The sequence below is a fragment of the Muntiacus reevesi genome, chromosome 22 (genome assembly GCF_963930625.1).
Source record: "Muntiacus reevesi chromosome 22, mMunRee1.1, whole genome shotgun sequence".
Taxonomy (NCBI): domain Eukaryota; kingdom Metazoa; phylum Chordata; class Mammalia; order Artiodactyla; family Cervidae; genus Muntiacus; species Muntiacus reevesi.
Window position 1 is genome coordinate 18,347,853 of NC_089270.1, and position 20,808 is coordinate 18,368,660.

At 38.5% G+C, this 20,808-nt stretch overlaps 1 protein-coding gene across 1 annotated transcript in view; it reads left to right on the forward strand.

Annotated features, from left to right (window-relative positions):
- HPSE (heparanase) overlaps positions 1-19,345 on the forward strand; it is a 40,466-nt gene extending 21,121 nt beyond the window's left edge. The window contains exons 4-12 of the mRNA XM_065914080.1: positions 1,907-2,080; positions 4,443-4,611; positions 5,068-5,115; positions 5,593-5,686; positions 6,130-6,236; positions 7,716-7,830; positions 10,881-10,999; positions 12,150-12,296; positions 17,550-19,345. Coding sequence (XP_065770152.1) covers positions 1,907-2,080; positions 4,443-4,611; positions 5,068-5,115; positions 5,593-5,686; positions 6,130-6,236; positions 7,716-7,830; positions 10,881-10,999; positions 12,150-12,296; positions 17,550-17,709 — 1,133 coding nt within the window. The 3' untranslated portion in view covers positions 17,710-19,345. The remainder of the gene's footprint in view (positions 1-1,906; positions 2,081-4,442; positions 4,612-5,067; positions 5,116-5,592; positions 5,687-6,129; positions 6,237-7,715; positions 7,831-10,880; positions 11,000-12,149; positions 12,297-17,549) is intronic.
- Positions 19,346-20,808: the final 1,463 nt, after the last annotated feature.

The window sequence follows — 20,808 nt, forward strand, 5'->3', positions numbered from 1 at the left end:
GTGACACAGCAAATATCAAAAACACCAAAAATAGCTTGCTAGTGTCATTACCGCGCCTCAGCTATTATGGGCAGTATTAAATTTATGGTTTCACTGCTATGGTAACCCAAGTAGTTCAGGCCGAAGACTTAGAAACAAAACCACTTTTAAGAAGAAAGGGGGTAAATCTGCCAGATGCAGATTTTTTTTAAAACTGGGGAGGGACTTCCCTGCTAGCCCAATGGTTAAGAGTCCGAGCTCCCGATATAGGGACATAGGCTCAATCCCTGGTCAGGGAACCAAGATCCCCACTTGCCACAGGACATGACCAGAAAAGATAGAAATTTTTAAAAAGGGAAATGAACTAAAGGAGTGAGTTTCTACTTAATAGATAACTCTAAAATATACATTAAGATCACCAGATTTATGCAGATACTGATTTAAAAATGATACTCAAAAATACATTGTTGCCAGGCTTCCCTGGTGGATTAATGATAAAGAATCTGCCTGCCAAAGCGGGAGACACAGAATTCAGTCCCTGGTTCAGGAAGATTCCATGTGCCACGGGGCAACTATGTCCATGTGCACGAACTACTGAGTCAGCTATCTACAGTCCGAGCTCCACAAGAGAAGGTACCGCAGTGAGAAGCCAATGCACCACAGCTAGAGAGTAGCCACCACTGTCCTCAGCTAGAGAATAGCCCATGCAGCAACAAAGACCCAGCAGAGCCAAAAATAAAAATAAAGAAAATAAATACACCGTTGCCACACTCTCAGAAAGAGATTATAGGCTAGCTAATGGTTAAAAAGCTGAGTTCAAAAGTTCCAAAGCTTTAATAATCCCTTAGTGATTCTGTAATTTTTACTCACAGCACATCTAGCCCAAAAGAAATGCCTAAGAGTTTCAATTAAACTGTTAGGTTTGAACAACCTTATAGTAATAGTTTTCATCATGTCCAACAGATGTCAATGTGTTCCCTTGCAAATTTAAAAGACCCTGCAGTGCCCTTGTAAGTCGGGTTGCCTGGTTAAATTTTAATTTCAAATAAACAATCATTTCTTTACTGCAGGTTTTTCTCAAATATTGTATTTGACATACACTGAAAACTATTCATTATTTAGCTGAAGTTCAAATTTAACTGATGTCAGATGTCCTATATATTCATCTAAACTGTCCCAGTAAATTCACTCCCCAGGGTGCCTTAAGGCCAAAGGAAAAGAGGTCAACCGAGGTGGTTAGAACGCATCACTGACTCAATGGACGTGAATCTGTGCAAACTGCAGGAGCTAGTGGAGGACAGAGGAGCCTGGCGCGCTGCACTTCATGGGGTCACAGAGAGTCAGACACGACTTAGCGACTGAACAACAACAAAAGGCTACCTTGACACTGAGTTTGGAAACCACATCCCTAGAGCCCTAAGCCAGTTTTTTAAATGTAAAATTCCATTTGTTAATATTTTGGATTAATAAATTATATACATGATTTTTTCAAACAATATTTTAAAAAGCTAATCAAAATTACCAAGTCATTTTGTGACTGAGTTTGTGAGTGGAGATTTTTAGGTTATGAAGAGTGGGATTTGTGTTGACTAATGAAAAGTCTGGCCTTGCATGCTGAGCACTGAGTTTCCCCAGTTCACCTGAGGTCACTTGAGCAAAACCAAGTGTCAGACCAAACCCTCTGGTACGTTCCATGGACTTGATTCAGCAGCTAAAGCAAGTAAAGTCATACTGGCTTTTTTTTTTTTCATCCAATTTTTTGGGACTCCTATTCATCATTATAAGCACTCATTAAGACTAGAATTCCTTCCATTTAACTACAGAAATAGTAATTCATTATGAGGAGCAAATCTGGAAGCCTTCATCAGTTTGACATCACTTTGACAGGTGCTGACCTAACCATGAAATGGCAACATTTTTCTTTTAGAACACTCAGTGGATATGCTGTACACTTTTGCCAATTGCTCAGAACTGAACTTGATCTTTGGTCTAAATGCATTACTACGAACCGCAGATATGCACTGGGACAGTTCCAACGCTCGGTTACTCCTGAACTACTGCTCTTCCAAGAATTATAGCATTTCTTGGGAACTAGGCAATGGTAAGTGCCTCCCACCTCCAGAAACATTTCCATAATAAGGAGATTCCCCTTTGGCATTATTTGTTCCTATTTATGACCTTTTTAATAATAGAAAATATGCCTTTTGTCTTGGAATAGTTGTGTAAGTGCTCAACGGTACAAGTTTGGAATTCTGGCAGAAAACTCCTTACATAGCCCAGACGTTATTGCTCATCCCAGTTTACATTTGAGCACTTCCACAGCTCCCTTGCCTACCAACTCAGGAGATTGTAAGAGATGAGGTTTCAATCCCTGGGTCGGGAAGATCCCCTGGAGGAGGAAATGACAACCCACTCCAGTATTCTTGCCTGGAGAATCCCATGGACAGAGCAGCCTGGCGGGCTACAGTCCATGGGGTCACAAAGAGTCGGACACGATTGAAGAAACTTAGCATGCACGGCTCCCTGATTCCTTTGAGATCTTTAGGGTCACTTGGCAGGTCGCTTGGCAGGTTGGACTCAAGCAGTTTGCTTCTAGCTTTCTATCCCTTCCTCTGTTCTCCGCTTGTCATTTAATCTCAGCAACCCCATCCTGACATTCATAATAGGTTCAAGCTAGAAGTTCCAGGACAGAGTCCCTCTAGGTCAGGCTCTTGAGTGTCTCCTTCTTCATTCTTTTTTTGCAAGGAACTTATAAATTCTAATTAAAGTGGGTCTTCTCTGGTGGCTAAGAGGTAAAGAATTCTGCCTGCAATGCAGGAGGCCCAGGTTCAATATCTGGGTGGGGAAGATCCTCTGGAGAAGGAAATGGCAACTCACTCTGCTATACATGCCTGAAGAATTCCTCGGACAGAGGAGCTTGGCGGGTACAATCCATGGGGTTGCAAAGAGTCAGACACAACTGAGCCACTAACACTTTCACTTTCAAAGTGCTAATTAGCTACATCCATTCAAACGTATTGACAGTGCTTTGTCCATACATCAGCCAGTGGAACTGAACATAAAATGGAAAGTGGGATGGTAAATACAATTTTGACCTTCATTTTATGGATGACCAAAGAGACACAAAAATGTGAGCTAAATATATAGCTGTGTGCGTACATCTGTGCTTAGTTGCTCAATCATATCCAACTCTTTGTGACCCCATGGACTGTAGCCCACTGGGCTCCTCTGCCCATGGCATTCTCCAGGCAAGAATACTGGAGTGGGTTGCCCCATTTCTGCCTCAAGGGGATCTTCCCGACCCAAGGATTGAACCCACGTCTCCTGTCTCCTGCACTGTAGGCAGATTCTTTACTTATGATGCTAGGCAGTTATGAGTTAGAGAAATCTTAGAGGAGTTAGGATTTGAACCCAGGCAGTCTGGCTCTAGGACGAGGTCATTGCTCTCTTGAGACTTCTGGAGGTAAGGAGCCAGACCTACCAGAAAGCAAGCAAAGAAGTGATACATATCTATAGTGGTATGTGTTATGATAAAGTCTAGCCACAGATTTAGGGGTTCGGTGGCTGAGGATAGCTGACAAGGTGAAGCACTGATGCAGAATAGAAGGAAGGACAGAGGCAACCCTGTCTTAGGTAGATACTCTGACCAAGTCTACTGCAGCAACTGTGTGAACCGTAGGTCATCCTTACCTGTCTCTGTACATCCCCGCCCCCCACTTTTCTACCCTACCCATCCCCAGGTCCTTCTGCTCTTCAGGGCAACATAAAACAGTGATGTCATCTCGTGTCCCTCTTCCTTGGGTTCCATTTTGCAAAGAGAAGCTCTGGTTTCCAGGGTAAAGCAGAAGAATAAAGTAATTTGGAAAGTAGATTAGACATTTTCCGTGCCTTCCTCCCATCTCTTCAGTTTTGTTACTTCCAGATTCACGTGCATACATAATTTGCCCTTATAATTCTCAATAAGACTTTTTTTTTTAAGAATTTATCTTAATTTTTATTTGCTATTAAGATAACTTTTGGCATTATAAGGGCAATATGGAGCTTCAAAAAATTCTAACTAGTGAAGATGACACATGCATATGGCATTTCACAGATAAACAATATAAGCTCAGTAAGACTTATTTACATTGTAGAAATGGGTTTTTAAATGCCTTCTCCCTGCACAATCTTTTTAAAAGTAAATTAGGCTATTAAGTACTGGGTACAGACTATTTCTTGACTATCCATTGGTTTAATGTACCCATCATTAATTTCCAACTGTTTTATTACCCCTTCATACTTCAGTTATATAACTTAAATTTTTGTTTTCCTGTAATATATTCTTTATAACTAGATAACTTACCTTTCTTGACTTTGGATTCTAAGGTTTTGTAATGTGAAAAATGCTCTGTTGCTTTTATGTTGGCTTCTAAATAGAAAAAAATTTTAGGTGAGCATTTATTTTGAGAATTGCTATCTTTCAGAACCTAACAGTTTCCAGAAGAAGGCTGGTATTTTCATCGATGGATGGCAGTTAGGAGAAGATTTTATTGAGTTGCATAAACTTCTAGGAAAATCTACTTTCAAAAATGCAAAACTCTGTGGTCCTGATGTTGGCCAGCCTAGAAGAAAGACTGTTAAGATGCTGAAGAGGTGAGAGCTAGAGGAAGCAGAGCCAATTTTCTTAAAAATATTTTTCTTTGGTGGAGGATTCTCAATAAACCACCTATTATTAAATAATCTTTGGACTTCCCTGGTGGTCCAGTGGTTAAGATTCTGTGCCTCCATTTGAGGGGGTGCGGCCAGGGTTTGGTCCCTGGTCAGGGAAGTTCCACGTGCTGCATGGTGCAGCCAGTAAATAAATAAACCAATTTGTTGCCTGACTAGAAGGTTTACCAAAAGAGCAAATACTGGCTGGCTCAGAGTATCAAAGATTTTGGGGCAAATGGCACCTGTAATAAAAATTTGTATTAGAATTAGGAAGTTTGTGTCGCTTTATCCTAAAGTAGTAACCAGCCCATTTCTAGGGAAAATAATTCGTGTGCATATGTTGTGTGCCTATATTATTCATATAAGGATTAAATGATAATAGGTTTTCTTTTTTTCTAGTTTCCTAAAGGCTGGGGGAGAAGTGATTGATTCAGTTACATGGCATCAGTAAGTATGTCTCCTACTGTTAATACTAAGAAAGTACAGCTAGCTTTACTTATGATCTAGTTTTCAAAACAATGTTTTCATTAAGTGCTAATTGACTTTATAGTGTCTAAAGCAGCATTGCACTAGGATTTTAATATTAATAAAGCAAAATTTTTAACTAATTTTAAGTAACATGGTGGTTTCTACAAATCAAAGCACACTTTCATTTAAGTCAGGAAACAGATAAGTGGCTAAAATGAATATACCTGCCAAAGAACGGATAACCCACAATACCTACACTTGTGACTGTTTTCTCAAGACAGAGTAACTGGTCTCCTTCCATCTTATTCTTGCCTTAGTAGAACCTCTGCCTTTTTTTTTTTTTTTAAATAGCACAGGGGTGGGAAGAAGTAGAAAGGAGGGCAAAGGTTGCTAATTAACTTAAAAGCAGAAAGTAAAGTTTGTTATTTCTTCCTGAATATTTTCTGAATAATTCAGCTACTATGTGAATGGGCGAATTGCTACCAAAGAAGATTTCCTAAACCCTGATATACTGGACACTTTTATTTCATCTGTGCAAAAAACTTTCCAGGTAATAGTCTTTTTTTTTCTCTCTCTCTTTTTAATGTTAAACCAAAGTACTTTGTAGTCTAGCTAGTCCTAAATTCTGTGGGTATATAAATTTACATGTTTTTTCAGTTTTAGAGAACAGGGACTAGGTCTTATTTACCTTCAGTTTCCTCCAGTTAGCATTGGGTCTTACCCATGTTTATTGATTAGAAATTAAAAATACTTCCCACAGCCGTTCAGTAGAATAAACTCTCATAGTTTGTAAGAATGGGGTTATTTGCATTCCTTCCACACCTAGTATTCCAATAAAAGTTAACTACCCAAAGCCTAAATGACTGTGAACATATTTTGTAACTGTATTGGATGATGGGTCTGGGAATGCGAGGGTTTGAATGTGGCATAATCTTTAGCATCATATTTGGTCCTCTTGCTTGCAATTACTAAGGAGATTTTCCTGTTCCATAGGTTGTTGAGGAGACCAGACCCCACAAGAAGGTTTGGTTAGGAGAGACCAGTTCTGCATTTGGGGGTGGAGCGCCCTTGCTGTCCAACACCTTTGCCGCTGGCTTTATGTGAGTGAACCTGTCTCAGGGATGGGATAGTACTCTCCTGTTCTTCTATTCAGCTGAAATAACTCATCGGTCAAAAATCAAAGACAGTTTTTATGGCTGAACTCCAAAATTCATGCCGGATTTTGCAATAAAATGATTTACTAAATTAATTGGACATCTTTAATGTCCAGATTAATCATTATATAAATGAACTGCTTTAGAAGTTTTGTTCCTTACTTATGGCCCATAACTATGTGAGGCATTCCTTTCTCTAAAGAAGTACATGGTAAAAGAGTGTATCAAGAGCCTTGATCCTGAGAAGGATACTGAGAACCTATAGCTCTATTCACAGATTCTCAAGACCATTTAGAACCCGGAAGTAGGAGGTCACACCCGAGGGGCTGCCAATGAGTTTAAAGATTTACTAAATCACCACCTTGTCCAACCTCCACAAACTTGACTGCTTGAAAACCAACTTGTTTACTTACATTCTATTACTCGGTTAATGCTCCTAACCTAACGTTCTGTATCCTCATTGGGTTTTATTCTCTTTCCTCTCCTACCCTCATTCTTAGAAGCCCCGAATAAAGCACATATCTTTATCCTTATGTAGGGGCATGAGGAATAGAGAAAAGAGTGGAGGTGTTTGTTTTGCCACTAAATAAAGATGGAGGGGAGTTCCCTGGTGGTCCTGTGGTTAGGACTTTACCTTCCAATGCAGGGGGTGCGGGTTTGATCAACTGGTCGGGGACCACATGTCTCTAGATCGAAAACCAATTGCCAGCCCAGGTTCGATGCATGAGACAGGGCTGGTGCACTGGGATGACCCTGAGGGATGGGATGGGGAGGGAGGGGGAGGGGGGTTCAGGATGGGGAACACATGTACACCCATGGCTGATTCATGTCAATATATGGCAAAAGCACTACAATATTGTAAAGTAATTAGCCTCCAATTAAAATATAAAGAAAAACCAAAACATAAAACAGAAGCAGTACTATAACAAATTCAAGAATGACTTTAAAAATGGTTCACATTAAAAGAAAAAATAGGAGGAAAGAAGTGTCCATAGAAGCTTATTATTTTGCATTTCACTGACCACCAGCAACCTTTACTTCTATCCTCACATGGGGATGGAGGTGGAGAGGTTGCGGGTGGGAGATGGGTTGGCATGGATCCGACAGGATGGAGAACAATTATATATATTGTATAATTGTCTATAGCTGTAGGCTTCTATGGCTTTGTAAATGTTGTCCTACCCTGATAGGGACTCCTATGGCATATTAATCATCTTCAAGAATTTGTTATCATGCAGGAGTGTGACAGCACATGAAGAAAAGTATAGTCTCTATTTCATCTGAATGTCTTATTCATAACTAAGTACTTTTCTGGTTTTCTGTCAGCTCCTCCCACACAGAGGAATAAATCAGAATAGTGTAGAGGTAAAATGGAGTTATTTTGTTTTCCAAATCTGAAGAAAGCTTGGCCTCACTCTGTTCCAGGTGGCTGGATAAATTGGGCCTGTCGGCCAGAATGGGCATAGAAGTGGTGATGAGGCAAGTGCTGTTTGGAGCCGGGAACTACCACTTAGTGGATGAAAATTTTGAACCTTTGCCTGTAAGTGATCATTATTTTCCTGTTACAGTGAGTCAATTAAAGTCTACCTTTTATGAAGAGTCAATTCTGTCATTAAATTCAGTGCTCTTAGTAAGTAGCCAAACCATGGAAAGGTGGACTGGAAGAAATCTTAGAAGAAACCCATTGTAACATTTTTGTGTCTCAAGAAATTGAGACCCAGAAATAATGATTTCAACGTGAGTCATTTGGGGTATGGCATAAGATTTTTTAAAAAAGAGGGGTAATTTGAAATTTTATGACTTCAATTTTACATGATAACAAACTTGAATCAACGTTGAAATTGCCATTAGTATCCAAAGTTTCAAAATGTTTTTATGTCATGAAATCATCATTTATTTAACTTTTAAGATAAGCTAGTACCATGTATTTCTTCAGAAATATCACCCTAAGATTGGCTATTTTGTTAATAATCTTCAAGATATTTATGAATAGAGTCTCATTTCCACCCTATTTCCAACTACATCTGGTGCTAAATCAGGAACTGTAGCCTTTCATATAAAAGCCACCTTGAAGATATATATATGAAGAGCATAGATATAGCCCTGAGAAGTATGACCTTGATTTTTACAGTCTAAAATAGCATTTGAGAATATCTATTTTCTAAGAATAATTCCTACAGGAATTATTTGAACACTATAGGAAAGCTAAGAAAGTCTGCAAAAAGCACATGTCAAAATATAAGCTAGGCTTTTGTGGTTTGTAGATATCCCCCTAAAATTGCTTTTAATCTATAGTGGTCCAAGTTCATGGAGCACACTGTTCATAATAAAATTTTTAGCAAAATGTCTTTGTACAAAAAGGAATCTCTTCCCCAAGTCATTTATAAAATGAGTTAAACCAAGTGTGATCATTTCATTGAACAAATATCCAAAATCTACTACTGGCCATTTCTTAAATGGACCTTGAACAAGGAAGAGAAGTAAATAATTTCTTCACAATGTGCTCTAAGTACAATATCCAGAAATTAGCTACCTTACCCTGTCACTCTTTATACTATTTAAAATGTTATCTAAAACTTCAAACACAAACTTTTGACTTAAGAATTCTTTGTATATATGCTAAATATATTTCTTCCTTAAGGTTTACAAGTCAGCTAGAAAAACGTGGAAGAGTAAATGGTACCATTGACATCTGCAGGATCCTAGGCAATCAGCCTTAAACCTATTGTACATGTCTGTTTTCTTATTTGATTTGCATAACAGTCCTGGAAGGTGGCAACACAGTTGTCTTAGATTCAATTTTCTATTTATTAATTGTTTAATTGGAGGATAATTTCTTTATAATGTGCTGGTTTCTGCTATACAACAATGCAAATAAATCATAATTATATATATGTGTGTGTATATATATATCCACTCTCTTTTGAGCCTCCCTCTCCCCTCCCATCCCACCCCTCCAGGTCATCACAGGCTGGACTCCCCCATTTTTCAAATGTTGTTGTTGTTCAGTCACTAGGTTGTTTCCTGTTCTTTGTGATCCCGTGAACTGCAGCACGCCAGGCCTCGCTATCCCTCACTGTCGCTTGGAGTTTGCTCAAACTCATGTCCATTGAGTCGGTGATGCCATCCAACCATCTCATCCTCTGTCATCCCCTTCTCCTTCTGCCCTCAATCTTTCCCAGCATCAGGGTCTTTTCTAATGAGTCGGCTCTTTGCATCAGGTGGGCAAAGTACTGAAGTTTCAGCTTCGGCATCAGTCCTTCCAATGAATATTCAGCGTGGATTTGCTTTTTCATTTTTCACACGGGGATGTTCAAATTAAGGGATGCTTGTGGGATTTGCTGGAGGTCACACTGTCTTGTTGTTATTCTAAAGAATCCTATACAAATCCTGGCTCTGAACCTGCTTGCTTTCTATCCACCCACCCACCTCCCCTCACAGAACTGTGCTAAAGTTATGTCTCTTTTGAAAGCATTTAATTGATTCTTCTCTGTAAAATATTAAGTCTCCAGTGTAAAATCTTAAGCAGAGAAACAAAAGCTGTTTACCTAGTAAGTCTGCTTTATCTCAGTTCAAGGGCTTCCCTTGTGGCTCAGCTGATAAAGAATCCGCCTGCAATGTGGGAGACCTGGGTTGACGTATATATATCTAGTGAACTAAAAAATAACTTTCTTATTATGAAAAATTTCAAAGTAGAGGGGAAAATATGTGAAGCCCTAATCTTGTCTAATCCATAATCTTACCTATCCCTCACCTCCCACTTACTGAATTACTTCTAAGCAAACCTCAGGTATATCATTTTATCTGTAAGTATTTCAGTATGTTTCCCCTTTGGAAAAACATGACACAATATAGTTATCACACTTTAAAATATTGACAATAACTTCTCAATATCATTAAATATTTAGTCAGGGTTTCACATTTTCCTTACTGTCTCAACTGTCTTTAACAGTCAGTTTATTCACATCAGAATCCAAACAAGGTGCATATATTGCATATATTACGTCTCTTTTTAAAGCATTTGTTATATCTTTTAAGCCTGTTAATCTTTAACTTCTCCCTCCCTCTCTTTTTTTTTGTCTCTTGGGATTTATTAATTAAACAAACCAGGTAATTTGTTCTATAATGTTTTCCACATTCTGCATTTTACTAAGGTTTCGGAGGCAGTTGTTTTAGTCTGCTCAACAGATAGAAGTTTTTATCTTTCAAACTTGGTTCTGTATGTGTATATGTGTCTGTGAGTGAGTGTGCATCTAAAGTTTTTGCTTTGAGTTTTGAATTCTTGGATGACAGACAACACAGACTATTTAAATTGCCTCTGAGCAATCAGTTGTATTCTTGAGATCTATCTCCTAGCAGACATAGCCCTCTGAATCATGGAAATATAGGCCTCTGGTGATGAACAGCAGCAAACAAGATACTGCCCTCAGGTCCACAGTGGCAACACAGACCAAAAGATGAATCCTTCTTAAATACCTCTAGGATAACAGTCACGCTGTTTGTAGCATAGCTATTTGCTTGACACTGTTTTTGTTAAAAAGTAAGTAAAAATCTATTTTTGTCCCACCCCTCCCCAATCACTTCAACTAGGATTATTGGCTCTCTCTTCTGTTCAAGAAACTGGTGGGCACCAAAGTGTTAATGGCAAGTGTGAAAGGTCCAGACAGAAGCAAACTTCGAGTATATCTTCATTGCACAAACATCAACCAGTAAGTGTGTAACACACCCTTTACCAATCAACAAGTTTTAATAAGTTAAGACACAATTTCCTACTCTAACACCCTGCTGTTTTCTATCTATAGAGTGGGTCTAAGGTGGATCATTGTTCTTTATTTCTTTTCATTCTCATAGTGATATGGTGCCAGAATCTAGCTTAAAAAAAAAAGGTTAAATGTAGGCATTTACAGTCCAGCAAAGATTTGACAATGATTTGATTAACATAATACATGATAAAAATATATCCTGAATGTAAATAAAGAATAGTACAAATGTAAGCACATAAAACAGATTTCATATGAATGATTAATCAATTGAATGACTATGGATGAATATAAATATGAATTCATATGAATAAATAATTATGTGACTATACTTATCATTTTGAATCATATCTGATTAATGAAGAAGAAAAATTTAAAGATGGCTGATAACAACTCTCATGTTTTCACAAGTTTTAACTCAGTTTCTAGAATTGAGAGGCCATAAGAGATTTTTAGAGTACAGTACTCTGGCCTTAGGTAGCAAAAAATATTCCTAAGTTTGAGATTTTTCTCATCTTGGTTTCAGTCTGTCTTTCCTGATAGAATAATGCTAAAAATATTTAGCTACAAAGGCTACCCACGGTTTCCCATTTCATTGAAAGGGAACTCTGTTTCTGGTGAGTGGCCCATTAGAAATGGTGGGGAATGGTTTAGGTGGATAAATTCTGTAAAATGTCAGTAGATTTAATTTTCTTATTAGTGTCAGTCTTTTCTTAAGTTTAGAAAAAGTCTTGGCTTATATGGCTTATAATATGAACTCATGTGAACCCACAAAATTTTCCTTTTACCATTTAATTTTCCTAAGTTTGAACATGTATGAGCTGACTGACTTCCTCACAAGTTAGTCTGGCAAAGCAGCAAAGATCTCAAAGTGCTGAAGCCCAGACAATGGTTGTGTAAAGAGCAATAGTTTCATCACGTTTTCAAAAGAGGACCACGTCAGCAGTCTGATATTGGCATAACTGGAAGATACAGAGAGGGTGCAGCATCACTATAAATACTAAATGCACTTCGTATTATCCGTGATTATATTGTAACCAACTACTTAATTGCTTAAATTAAATAAACACTTTTATTGAGTTCATGTATTTGCTTTTAGCCCAAGGTATAAAGAAGGAGATTTAACTCTCTATGCCTTAAACCTCCATAATGTCACCAAGCGCTTGCAGTTACCACATCCCTTATTTAACAAGCAAGTGGATAAATACCTCATAAAACCTTCAGGACCCGATGGCTTACTTTCCAAGTGAGTAATTTTCTTGGTTCATTTCAAACTTTCACCTAAAGTGAATTTTCTCGGTGTTTGTCAGAATACTGTGTGTTGACAGGGAGCAAGAGAAAAAAATCAACTACTTCAAGTTCTAACAATTCTTAATATTCAGGAAATTATATGTGAATACACACTAATACAGGTGTAACTCATTCGGAGAATCAAAGCAGAAGGATGGGAAGACAAAATGGCAGTTATCGTACAGAAATGTTTTCATTTCAAAACAACTTGATGTATATCTGGATCCACTCAATGCATTTATATTATTTGCTCCAAAAAAAATAATTCTTGGTAATACAGGCACTAAAGCAAAAATACTTGTATGTAATTTCTATATAAAGGCATAGGAGTTGGTATAAAATATCATGTGTCATGGATGTGATTCTCTTACAGTATCAGAATAGTTTGTTATTGGTTAGAGTGAAGAAAAAGAGTGATCAGAAATGTGCCTTTTAAGTGAACTACTTAAAATTGGTTCTTAAACATTTTACTTTCAAAAGCCCATGATTGAATATGTCTTAAGAAGCCTATAGTCAACGGAATACCCAAGGGACTTCCCCGGTTGTCCAGTGGTTAGCACTCCATGCTCCCATTGCAGGGGGCCTGGGTTTAATTCCCGGTCAGGCAACTAGATCCCATATGCTGCAACTAAGAGTTTGCATGCCATAACAAAGACTGAAGATCCTGCATGTGCAAATAAGGCACAGCCCAATAAATAAATATTTTTATAAAACCAGAATACCCAAGAATGAGTCAGGCACAACAGATATTGTAAGATTTCTGTCCAGTGTGTGTTGGAAGGAGCTCTTTCCTTCATGGCTGTTCTCACACTGTTTGTGTGTGTGCTCAGTTGCTCAGTTGTGTCCGACTCTGCCACACCGTGGGCTCTGGCCCGCCAAGCTCCTCTGTCCGTGGGAGTATCTCGGCAAGAGTACTGGAGTGGGTTGCCAGTTCCTCCTCTAGTGGGTCTCCCATCTCTGCAAATGCTCTGTGAGTGTTGTTTTCAGTGACAGCATCAGAACCTGAAAAAGTGTCATAAACATGCTTTCAACAAAGTCCTATCCCCATAGACAAGTATTATTAACTCTGGGTACCATTCTATGATTCTTTTTTCCTGTCCCTTATTTTGCTATATATAACTGTAATCATACAACTTCTAATAGGAGAAATTGAAGAAGAAACCACAAGTTTTCCCAAGTATCTTTCCATCTATAGTCTTTGTAGACATTTTAATGGGCTGCACGTTTTATAAAATACCATGGTTTACTTGTTCATTTTCCTACTGTTTTTTCCCCATACTTTTCCCTCCTGTTATAAGTAATGTATATTTGAATAACAGATACTTCTCTCTTTGGGGATTTTGACACTTTTTAAAGTTCTTATCCTATTTGTGTCTGAGGCAGAGAAGGGAAAAACTTCTCTGAAGTAACTAAATAATAGTTGTAGAGTTAGATGTATCTTAAGAGGGACTTCACTGGTGGTCCAGGGGTTGAGACTCTGTGCTCCCAATGCAGATGTCACAGGATCAATCCCTGGTTGGGGAACTAAGATCCTGAATGGCACAGCAAAAACCAAAGTCTTAGAGATCATTTTAGTCTAGCCTTAGATGGGTATCTCAGGCCATTCAGCCCTTTTTGTTTCCTCTCTGTTGGATCTCACAGCCTCTGCTGGTGATTGCTCTCTGTGGCAAGGATACAGTAAACCTCTCTGCCTTTCATCAGCTGCTCTTAGTTCTATTCTCTGGAGCAGATGGAATCTACACCTCATGCCTATGGACAAGTGGGTTTAGAGGATTTTTTTTTTCTCTTTCTGGTAGGGGCGGGTAGCATACATTCTGTGTTAATTTTTATTTCCAATTAGGTGTCAATTTTGTAAAAATTGACAAGTATTAAATACCTGGATTTCTAACTTTTCTTTGAAAATAGGTGCTCTGGCAACTCTGGGGTGTTTTCCCATTTCGATGGAGCTGAACTGGGATTATTCACTTTAGACAATCATCCAGTTCTCTGTTCCTCTTAGTCCCTATGTGACCCTGCTGTCATAGGCCTGTCCTGCTGCTGGTACATGTCACTTCCTTGACCCCGAGGGCATTTGGGTTTGCCACTCTTAATCTGAAACAACACAGAATGCTCTGTTTTCTCCAGAATAACTCTCAAATATTTGAAGGACAACTGGACTGACTTCTCTCCAGGCTCAATATGCCTAGTTTTTTCAGTGATTCTTCTCTTTGCTGTATTTACCAGAGCCTGTTGCATTATGATCATATATTTCATGCTTTATACTTGGAAAACTGGTGAAATTGTGGACATTGTTGTATTACCCTAAGTTCTCTTTGATGACTATATATTACTTATATTTTTCTCTCTTTAAAATATCTTTAAAGAGAGATATTTTGTCTCTCTTTAAAATGTCACAAAAGTATCCCAGATAGGTTTAATGAATGCACAGTTTGCACACATGCTCATGCTAACGACCTCAGGGGGTTAAATAGTGATCACCTTTAAAAAGTTAGTTTTCACTTAAATAACTTGTATAGTGCCCATAGAAGGTCCTGTATCATAAGTATTTAATAAATATTTGAACTGAATATAAGTTAACATAAAAGCAGTGTTTTATAGTCATCTCAGATGAATTTTGCCCACCGTCTCCAATTCCACCAAATCTGTTGCTTGCTAATTCCTTCCATCTGTATTTCATCTGAAACTTGACAAGCATGTCTTCTATTTCTTGTCACCATAGTACTAGCTTAGAAATAGGAAATAAGATACTACCTTCAAATAAAACCCTACCCTTATTGGCCAGCCCGATGAGGACATATTCTGCATGCTTTAAGCTTACGCTCAGTATACTGATAACATCCTTTAGCTATATTCAGAGCTGATTAAACAGTATAGACAGGTAGATTAGGTATTATCTTGCCCATGTTTCATCTTAACCCAGAGCAGCATTAATTTACAGTGATCAGACTTACCTTTAAACACTGTGACCTCTCCTAAAGACTTTCTGAAACTTTTTTGTGTCCCCTTGTCACGGTCCTCAATCTCTTGCAGAAGAGCTCTAACTATCACCATTCAGAGATGTTGTCAAGACCTATTTTTGTTTGTGGTTTCCTGATGGTGGTCATGGCGTTTCCTCCTCCACCCCTCGCAGGAAGCGCTGTGATACAGATGCTGAGACGAAGCTCAGGTGCATGTGAGCTGAGTGTAGCTGCATGCAGGCTTCTTAGCCTTCGGCACAATTATGGTTACCTTATTGCATCTTGTGGAGAAGGCAATGGCACCCCACTCTGGTACTCTTGCCTGGAAAATCCCACCGATGGAGGAGCCTGGTGGGCTGCAGTCCATGGGATCGCTAAGAGTCGGACACAACTGAGCGACTTCACTTTGACTTCTCACTTTTATGCGTTGGAGAAGGAAATGGCAACCCACTCCAGTGTTCTTGCCTGGAGAATCCCAGGGACGGGAGAGCCTGGTGGGCTGCCGTCTATGGGATCACACAGAGTCGGACATGACTGAAGCGACTTAGCAGTAGCAGCAATATTACATCTTTAGGTACAGAGCCCACAACTGGACATTTAAGCAAGGATTAATGGAAACTAATTTCTCTGCTGACTGATACTTAGTAAGGATACAGTGTGAGAGATCTTTAAAAATTAAAACTTTATAATAATGCTACATTGGAAACAAACAAGTGTCTAACACTAGACAATTCAGTAAATAAACTAATATGCTGGTACAATGGAATCTTGTGCAGTCATTAAAATGATGCAGTGGATGAATGTTTAATGGTGTGAACAAATGTTAGGAAATGTTAAGGGGAAAAGAATCAAGTTTTAAGAGACTACATACTGTATGCTTATTTTTGTCCATATGAAAATATGTATGTTCATACATACGTAGAAAAGAGATTAAGCAATATACATCAAAATCTTAAAAATGGTTATGATGAGATAGGTTGCCTCTGTTATATTTATTTATCTGAATAATAAAGATGATGATAGATAATGCTTTTACATGCTTATATGTAAAGGCACTGTTATAAATGTTCTACATATAATATATGTATTACATGTATGACATAAACTTTGGTATTAATCTAAATATTCAACAATAAAAACCTTTTTTGTTATAAAAATTTCATAATATAAAAACCATTTAAGAAAAAGATAAAAGAGATAAAAATATCCCTTAGAATTATGGAAGTATCAATAAAACTAAAAGTAGACTAAAGCTTTTCTTCCTAAGCTCTTACTTATATAAGATTTGTTGCCGTAAGAATATATTTTGCTATGTTTAGTTGTTTCAGTCGTGTCTGACTTTTTGTGACCTCACAGATTGCAGCCCACCAGGCCCCACTGTGCATGGGATTCTCCAGGCAAGGACACTGGAGTTGCCATGCCCTCTTGCAGGAGATCTTCCCAACCCAGGGATGGAACATTGCATCCCTGGGTTGCAATCTCCCACATTGCAGGTAGATTGTTTGCCATCTGAACCACCAGGGAAGCCCAAGAATATATTAATTTGATTTCAATAATAATAAATATACATAACACTAGTCCTTGATTTTTTTTTCTATTTTTTGACTCAGTTTTTAATTTAAATTTTGATAGTGAGATGCAAAGAAAACATAATTATTTTTTTAAATCTGTGGTTTAGCTAAAGAAAATCATTTTTCTTCACCACAGCAATATATACTCTACCAAAGTAGCTTAACAGCTTAAGAAAATGAATATATACCTCCTGGGAGAAGGGGAGTAAGAGGGTTTACAGATATAGTTACAAGTGGGAAATTGACAATTATTTTGTATATTAAATTCATGCAACTCACATTCCATCCTATGTATTTGCTTCATATATAAATGTTTACAATTACTTACCATTCCCCCCCCAAATGCCACAAATCCAGAAGTATGTCATCTTCATCCTTTTTACACCTCTGTCATCTTGCCTAGTATGGATTGTGTGTGTTTCATTTTCTGTAAAGGGCCGGATAGTAAATATTTGGGGGCTCTGCAGACCATATGGTTTCTGTCACAACTGTTCGGCTCTACCAGTGTAGCTTAAAGGTCATCTTGGCCAAATGCCTATCTGACATAGTGTTCAAATACAAGTTACATAATATAAACTGCCACAGAAAAAAATTGGGGCCTTAAAAAGTTCTCAGGACTTTTATAGAGTAGATGGAAGATGTACAGCTTGGCTAACCTGGACGCATCTTTCCCCTTTGCAGATCTGTCCAGCTCAATGGTCAAATTCTGAAGATGGTGGATGAACAAACCCTGCCAGCTTTGACAGAAAAATCTCTCCGCCCAGGAAGTTCACTGGGCATGCCGCCTTTCTCGTATGGATTTTTTGTGATAAGAAATGCTAAAGTTGCTGCTTGTATCTGAAAATGAAAGACATGTACTAGCCTGGAGATTGAACTTTTGAGTGTAGTGATAAGAGGAAAGCAAAATTCAAACTATAGGAAGGCGAGCAGATATATTACAGACCAACGGGTGGGAGATTTCGAGTCCCTGGGAGACACTCAGTATGAGATTTAGCACAGAATTATGTTCTAAGTAGACCCCTGCTAATAATAAGCCAATGCCAAACACCATGCTTATATTTTTGCATCTACTATTTTAAGGTTATTAAAAATGTACATAATATAATACAGCCAGGAGGCAAGTATGTGAAGGATATATTATTAGTTTCAAGAAAGTATTTAGTTGTTTTTATTTAAAATAAAACAGTTACTAGAAAACTGTCAGATTCTTCCCTCCATATGCTACCTCTATGGGCTGCTATAGAAAAAGTTTACTATCTCAAACTCCAAATCGTCTATGAAAGAGAGACAATCTCTTTGCATCTTAACAGAGAGCTGAGTTCAGTTGCTGTTTCTCTTCCCTGTTCTGTTTGTCAGTAATACCATGTGAGAAGACAGATGGCTAGATGTGACAGTACTTTTAAAAAGTTTCATGACAATTCAGAGGGAAGGGATTATATACACTTCAAATGAAATAAAAAATGACTGCAAATGAAATTGATTTACCAGGAGGAGAAAATTTAACTCCATACATTACAACCATCTGTTCATGTTTACCTCTGTTAGCCATTCAGTTGTGTCCAACTCTTGGCGACCCCATGGACTGTAGCCCACCAGGCTCCTCTGTCCATGGAATTCTCCAGGAAAGAATACTGGAGTGGGTAGCCATTCCCTTCTCCGGGGAATCTTCCCAACCCAGGGATCAAACCCAGGTCTTCCTCATTGCAGGCAGATTCTCTACTCTCTAAGCCACCAAAGAAGCCCCATGTTTACCTTTAATTTACCTTAAATTCTTATTTTAGTTGGCTGCAAGTAACAGAAAACCTTGATTCCAGGGGCTTAAACCACCAGACATTTGTAATCCCACATAATGAGAAGTTCAGGTTGGGTGAGCTCCACTGCTGAAAATGTCACCAAAGAAGCAGGTTGCTTCTCTGTCTCTGCTCTGTCACCAGTTTCATTCTCAAGATGGTAGCACAATGTCTGTAGCAATTCCATGGGCCCAGTCAGACCTGGCAGTAGCCAGAGAAAGATGAGCCATTTTTTCTGTCTTCTTCATAGACTTTTGAACTTCTCAGAGGTTCTCTCAGCAAACCTCTCTTCCTGTCTCCTTGGGTCATATTTGCCAGGAGGGGGTTGCATAGCCATTATCCCCAACTGCCAACATCAATGAGATTCCTCCAATTGTCTCCTAATAATCTTTTGGAATGGAGAGGGTGTTGAGAAGTCTATGACACTGACCACTACAGTTCCCTGCTTTTATCAGTAACAGAATGTATTATTTTCTCCTGTGTCTTAATTCTAAGAAATATAAGTCTCTTTATATTTATGCCTGCTATGAATAGTTTCTCATTTAAGTACATTTATAAGGAGCTAAAACTGTTACCTAAAGTTTGGATGCTTTAATATCCTTAAATTTTATATATCAGTGGTTTTTATATTTTCACATTTGAAATAAAGTAAGTTTTGTAACCTAATATTACAATGATTATTCTTTTAATAAAGCATAAGCCTACAGATCCCTTGTTTCCTTCACCACTTTGTTTATGCCCCGACCTTTGGTTGTCCTTTCAGCCTTCCCTACACCAAGAGTTGACCTTGAAGAAAAGAGACCATCAGGTACAAACATAATATCCTCCCTCATCATGGAGATTGGATCATGATCAAAGTTCAATCCAGTCTATTTTTCTTCTCCCTGTCCCCTCTGCCACTTAATAAATTCAAGGTCCAATTTTCCACTGGTATTGTAACAGTCTCCTAATTGGTCTCCTTGACTTTGCTTAAAATTCTTAAAATTTTAATTGGCTTAAAATGTGGTTAAAAATTAAAATGGCTCTCCGTTCCCTTAGCATATAGGCCCTTCCATAACCTGGCACCTGCTGTTTTCTTTGGCCTCGATTCTTAGTGCTTACCCCATGAATTCTGTTCTCCCGCCCACACACTGGTTGAGCGATCTGGACAAACTGCCTCTTTCACCTTTTGCTCCTCTACCTCTAGTGCTGCTCCTTCTTCTCTCCATCTGGACTCTTCCTCTCCAACTTTTATGTTTATTAAGACTCAGGGTCTTCCCTGGTAGTCCAGTGGCTAAGACTCCGACCTCCCAATGCAGAGGGCCCAGGTTCAATCCCTGGTCAGGGAACTAGATCCCACATGCTGCAACTAAAGATCCCACATGCTAAGTTGCTTCAGAGTCGTTCGTGTCCAACTCTCTGCAACCCTATGGACTATAGCCCACCAGGCTCCTCTGTCCATGGATTTCCCAGGCAAGCATACTGGAGTGGGTTGCCATTCCCTCCTACAGGGGATCTTCCCCACCCAGGGATTGAACCCGCATCTTTTGTGTCTCCTGCATCAGCAGGCGAGTTCTTTACCACTAGTGCCTCCTGGGAACCCCCAAAGATCCCACACGTCACAGCAAAGATTGAAGATCCCCCGTGCTGAAGCTAATACCTGGTGCAGCCAAATAAATAAATACGTAAAAAAGAGAAAAGACCCAGCTCACACAGCAGTTTCAATACCTCCCCTATCATCTGAGTAGCTTAAGTCATATTTCTTTGCTCCTATAGCAGTTTAGACATTTATTTTTGTACAGTTGATGATAGTCCACTAGTTTTTAAATTAGTTCTTAGGTTACTTTATTAAATGCAACTTACATGTTTATTTACATTCCCATAGACCTGTCAAAGGACACTAACAAAGCTAGTTTACCTGAAACTGCAGCACAACAAACTTAATAAGGCAAATCTGCATATTTAATGTAATATTTCTAAACACACCTTAAAAAAATTTAAAACACAATTTTAAAAAATTCTTATACATCTAAAAAAAGTCACACAAAAATTTGGTAGATCAAGTTCCCTAAGCATTTAAACACCTATATAAACACAAAACCTATATAAACCTATATAAACACAATTTGTACAAAAACGTCATTTTCTCATGCCAAAGTTACAAATTTACT